The sequence below is a fragment of the Procambarus clarkii genome, chromosome 37 (genome assembly GCF_040958095.1).
Source record: "Procambarus clarkii isolate CNS0578487 chromosome 37, FALCON_Pclarkii_2.0, whole genome shotgun sequence".
In the NCBI taxonomy this organism is placed as follows: domain Eukaryota; kingdom Metazoa; phylum Arthropoda; class Malacostraca; order Decapoda; family Cambaridae; genus Procambarus; species Procambarus clarkii.
Window position 1 is genome coordinate 27793651 of NC_091186.1, and position 6000 is coordinate 27799650.

Here is a 6000-nt window from a genome sequence, read left to right on the forward strand (position 1 = left end):
CACCTGGACATAGAGTCACTAAGCGTAACAAATATTGCTAGCGAGCCTGAAGGTATTCTTTGTACGATACAGGAAAGCTTTAACGTGAACTTGACCATTTACCTTGACTTTCTATCGTGCTCTGATGAAGGCGACTTGAGTGTAAAACACATTCAGCACTCTCTAATATTTCAAATGTGGTTTTCCCGCATACTTGGATCAGCGTTTTAGTGATCGTTGTTGCATATATATATATATATATATATATATATATATATATATATATATATATATATATATATATATATATATATATATATATATATATATATATATATATATATATATATGTTATATGTGTGCTCGTTGTTGCAATATAATTATGGCCAGGTTAAAAAGACAGGGACGGGATCATATATATATGTATATATATATATATATATATATATATATATATATATATATATATATATATATATATATATATACGCTTTAATATATAAAAAATATAGATATATGATATATAAAATATCTAACGCTTTGAAGTTAGACATTTTTATGGTAAAGGATTTAAAATGTCATTTATTGGCAGTTATATATATATATTTCGTGGCTATAAGGGGTACCTGGAGGAGGCCGGGTGTGTCCCATACCTCTCTTCTCTTCTCCAACTTCCTTCCCATTTCAATTCCCTTCTAACTCTTCTCTCCATATTCCTATTTCACCACCTCTCGTTGTCTCCCTCCTCCCTCTTCACGTTCTCTCTCCTCTCCCCTCCCCCTCTTCCCTCTCCTCCCTCCCCCCCTCTTACTCAGAACAAACAGTCTCAACAAACACACTGTAACCCACAATGTTATCTTTACAATTGCTACTTTGACGCCACATTGTAAAAAGGTTATAATAATGTTTTAACAAACGTTGTAACATCGTTGTGTTGTTACAACGTTCTTAATAACGTTGTAAAAACGTTGTTAATAAACGTTGTAGTTATGTGGGTTGAGAAATCTTCAGAAAAACTCTATGGACAACTAAACCCCCATTTCAGATGTCGTACAAATCTCTGAAATACCGAATAGAAGCCGTTCCTTCTTAAGGGCGGACTTGAGGGTCCACTCCAGACACGACACATCCCCAGCCAATCACAAATCACCTTGCAACATCCTGTGAGACTGGCCCTGAGCGTCTGGCCTCCAACATCAGACAAATAGACAGACATTGTCTTTTATAGATATATATATAGATACAGGACGTAATCACCCATACTGGAGCAGTAGACCCTAGAACACCAGCGGTGGACCCTAGACCACACAGAACACCAGCGGTGGACCCTAGACCACACAGAACACCATCTGGGGACCTAGACCACACAGAACACCATCTGGGGGGGCGGAGGACACCTACCTGACAGAGACGTCTGGCCTGGGAGAGAGAGTACCGGTGGGGGAAGAATGTGAGCCTCCTGGTGGAGTGGTCGCAGACGGCGTCCCGGGGCCTGCTGACCCACGACACGCCTCCCAGCGTCTGCCACGACTGGCGGGACCAGCCCAGCACGTCGCCCTCCACGTACACCACGCACGCTGCCAGCTGCAACGCGTCAAAGCGAAAAAGAACTATTATTGGAACTATATTTTAATAGTATATCGAGCATGTGATAATAAGGGACATTAAGGTTAATTGTAACCCCATGACGAAAAGTGAGATTATTAAAATTCTTTAATAATCTCACTTTTCGTCATGGGGTTACAATTAACCTTAATGTCCCTTATTATCACATGCTCGATATACTATTAAAATATAGTAAGGTTAGGTTAGGTTAGGTTAGGTTAGGTTAGGCTAGTGAACAGTTAAGCCGAGATGTATGTCTTGTGACAACAGGAACTCTGGTGTGATCTGAGAGTGTAATACACAGAACTTTCCCTTAACACCTTTAATTACCCTTAGGGTAATGTGGTAATGTGTGTGAGAGAGAGAGAGAGAGAGAGAGAGAGAGACAGAGAGAGAGAGAGAGAGAGAGAGAGAGAGAGAGAGAGAGAGAGAGAGAGAGAGAGAGAGAGAGAGAGAGAGAGAGAGAGAGAGAGAGAGAGAGACAGACAGAGAGAGAGAGAGACAGAGAGAGCGAGAGACAGACAGAGAGCGAGAGAGAAAGAGAGATACACGGAAGCAGGAGGTCAGGTTAACCTGGACAATATAATTAAGGTCAGGTTAAACAGACAGGGATGGGCTCATTACCTCAGACAAGACAACTTACTGTCTACCACAAGCGGCCGTGTTGCCTCAACAACACACATGGGTAAGATGGGGGCAGGGGCATGGGTAGGGTGGATGGGGAGCATGTAAATAACAGGGAGAACAAGAATGGGGAAGAGGTGAAGAATGGGGTAGAAAAATGGGTGATAAACTCACATCAACACTAACCTGAAATAATCCTCAACTCAACGACATGAAACACACCCTTGTAAACAACGGTGGAATCCTGGATGATAAACTGGACTCCAGGAAACATACCTGAAACTCACACGCAACCGAGTGGACAGGTATAAACAAGAGAACAAGCCACAACAACATACCTGAAATTATAACCTGGCCACACACCTGAAATGGAATATAAGTGCCATGTTTCGGTCCGTGTTGAATAGCTATTAAGTCATATGTGTGTGATGTGGGATCTCTCTCTCATTCTCTCTCTTCTAAAGTATATGAAAACCTTTTTGAAATATAGTCTGGAGCCTAAAAATAATAAGATTTGACCGCCATAAACATGGCCGAGTCCTCCACAAATTCAAGCAACAACCTTGTAAAGTATTCTGGAATACATAAAAAAAACTAACCCAAAGTCCCGTAAAAGATTTACAATGTTTACCACAGGATTAAATTTCAACCCTGAAGTTAGACTCAAATTTATTCCGAGGTCTCGGAGTACAGGCTGGAAGCCCTGAAGAGCGAGGCTGGAAGCCCTGAAGAGCGAGGTTGGAAGCCCCGAAGAGCGAGGCTGGAAACCCTGAAGAGCGAGGTTGGAAGCCCCGAAGAGCGAGGCTGGAAACCCTGAAGAGCGAGGTTGGAAGCCCCGAAGAGCGAGGCTGGAAACCCCGAAGAGCGAGGCTGGAAGCCCTGAAGAGCGAGGCTGGAAACCCTGAAGAGCGAGGTTGGAAGCCCCGAAGAGCTAGGCTGGAAACCCTGAAGAGCGAGGCTGGAAGCCCCGAAGAGCGAGGCTGGAAACCCCGAAGAGCGAGGCTGGAAACCCCGAAGAGCGAGGTTGGAAACCCCGAAGAGCGAGGCTGGACGTCCCGAAGAGCGAGGCTGGAAACCCCGAAGAGCGAGGCTGGAAACCCCGAAGAGCGAGGCTGGAAACCCCGAAGAGCGAGGCTGGAAACCCCGAAGAGCGAGGCTGGAAACCCCGAAGAGCGAGGCTGGACGCCCCGAAGAGCGAGGCTGGAAACCCCGAAGAGCGAGGCTGGAAACCCCGAAGAGCGAGGCTGGAAACCCCGAAGAGCGAGGCTGGAAACCCCGAAGAGCGAGGCTGGACGCCCCGAAGAGCGAGGCTGGACGCCCCGAAGAGCGAGGCTGGAAACCCCGAAGAGCGAGGCTGGAAGCCAAGAAGAGCGAGGCTGGAAGCCCCGAAGAGCGAGGCTGGACGCCCCGAAGAGCGAGGCTGGAAACCCCGAAGAACGAGGCTGGAAACCCCGAAGAGCGAGGCTGGAAACCCCGAAGAGCGAGGCTGGAAACCCCGAAGAGCGAGGCTGGAAACCCCGAAGAGCGAGGCTGGAAACCCCGAAGAGCGAGGCTGGAAGCCCCGAAGAGCGAGGCTGGAAGCCCCGAAGAGCGAGGCTGGAAGCCCCGAAGAACGAGACTGGAAGCCCCGAAGAGCGAGGCTGGAAGCCCCGAAGAACGAGGCTGGAAGCCAAGAAGAGCGAGGCTGGAAACCCCGAAGAGCGAGGCTGGAAGCCCCGAAGAGCGAGGCTGGAAGCCCCGAAGAGCGAGGCTGGAAGCCCCGAAGAGCGAAGCTGGAAGCCCCGAAGAACGAGACTGGAAGCCCCGAAGAGCGAGGCTGGAAGCCCCGAAGAACGAGGCTGGAAGCCAAGAAGAGCGAGGCTGGAAACCCCGAAGAGCGAGGCTGGACGCCCCGAAGAGCAAGGCTGGAAGCCCCGAAGAGCGAGGTTGGAAACCCCGAAGAGCGAGGCTGGACGCCCCGAAGAGCGAGGCTGGAAGCCCCGAAGAGCGAGGCTGGAAGCCCCGAAGAGCGAGGCTGGACGCCCCGAAGAGCGTGACTGGAATCCGTAAATAGTAGGACTGGAAACTCACCTGTCTGATGGAGTCTTCTTCCAGGACCTCCCTCCAGATGTTGAGTTCGGTGAACTCTCCGCTGAAGCTCTGCTCTGGCTGGAAGCCTCCACTCAACACGTCCTGCTCCTGACCTGCCAACACCACACCAAGGGTCACTTGTGGGGTCCCACAACTTGTGATGGCTTAATCTTCATCAATCAATCAATACTGTCTCCTCACTTGAGAATTACCCATGTAGGTTCGAAACTTTGTATAAATTGATAATAAGTGTAATACATTCTACAGATAACTTTTATTCTTTTAGTCAGTCTCAGACAAAACAATTTTTATAGATATTATCTTCTAATTAATTTAAACCAAGATGCAAGAGCACTAGTCAGAGGGATAGAAACCCTAATTAGGAAAATAATCAACACTGAATATGCAGTCATATTTAATGAAAGACACACACATGCACGCACACACACACATGCACGCACACACACACACACACACACACACACACACACACACACACACACACACACACACACACATGCACGCACACACATGGGGGCCTCGTAGCCTGGTGGATAGCGCGCAGGATTCGTAATTCTGTGGCGCGGGTTCGATTCCCGCACGAGGCAGAAACAAATGGGCAAAGTTTCTTTCACCCTGAATGCCCCTGTTACCTAGCAGTAAATAGGTACCTGGGAGTTAGTCAGCTGTCACGGGCTGCTTCCTAGGGTGTGTGTGTGTGGTGTGGAAAAAAACAAAAAAACAAAAAAAAAGTAGTTAGTAAACACTTGATTGACAGTTGAGAGGCGGGCCGAAAGAGCAAAGCTCAACCCCCGTAAAAAAAAAACACAACTAGTAAACACACACACACACACACACACACACATTGTGTGTGTGGATTTTTGGATTGCCAGAAAGCCTTTGATACAGTACCACACGAGAGGCTAGTGAGAAAGCTGGAGATGCAGGCTGGAGTGAAAGGGATGGTACTCCATTGGATAAAGGAGTACCTAAGCAACAGAAGACAACGAGTCACTGTGAGGGGTGAGGTCTCGGATTGCCGTGACGTCACAAGTGGAGTCCCACAGGGGTCAGTCCTTGGACCTATACTGTTTCTGATATATGTAAATGATCTCCCAGAGGGTATAGACTCGTTCCTCTCAATGTTTGCTGATGATGCAAAAATTATGAGAAGGATTGAAACAGAGGATGATAGTAGGAGGCTACAGGACGACCTAGACAGACTGAATGAATGGTCCATCAAATGGCTTCTAAAGTTTAACCCGAGTAAATGCAAAGTAATGAAACTAGGCGGTGGAAACAGGAGGCCAGACACAGGATACAGAATGAGAGATGAAGTACTTAATGAAACGAACAGAGAGAAAGATCTAGGAGTTGATATCCCACCAAACCTGTCTCCTGAAGCCCACATAAAAAGAATTACGTCTGCGGCATATGCGAGACTGGCTAACATCAGAACAGCGTTCAGGAACCTGTGTAAGGAATCATTCAGAATCTTGTATACCACATACGTAAGACCAATCCTGGAGTATGCGGCCCCACCATGGAGCCCGTACCTTGTCAAGCACAAGACGAAGCTGGAAAAGTTCAGAGGTATGCCACTAGACTAATCCCAGAACTAAGAGGCATGAGTTACGAGGAAAGGCTGCGGGAAATGCTCCTTACGACACTGAAAGACAGAAGACTGAGGGGAGACATGATGACTACCTACAAAATCCTCAG

The 6000-nt window shown here is 47.5% G+C and overlaps 1 protein-coding gene across 3 annotated transcripts in view; it reads right to left on the reverse strand.

Moving 5' to 3' along the window:
* The window catches only part of LOC123753094 (uncharacterized), a 99232-nt gene that overhangs the window by 27160 nt on the left and 66072 nt on the right, over positions 1-6000 (reverse strand). For all 3 annotated transcript variants that reach the window (XR_011230705.1, XM_069337343.1, XM_069337342.1), the window contains exons 6-7: positions 4279-4391; positions 1381-1563 (exon numbers count right to left, since the gene is read on the reverse strand). Coding sequence is in view for 2 of the 3 variants with exons in the window: in XM_069337343.1 (XP_069193444.1) it covers positions 1381-1563; positions 4279-4391 (296 nt within the window). In the remaining variant the exon portion in view is untranslated. The remainder of the gene's footprint in view (positions 1-1380; positions 1564-4278; positions 4392-6000) is intronic.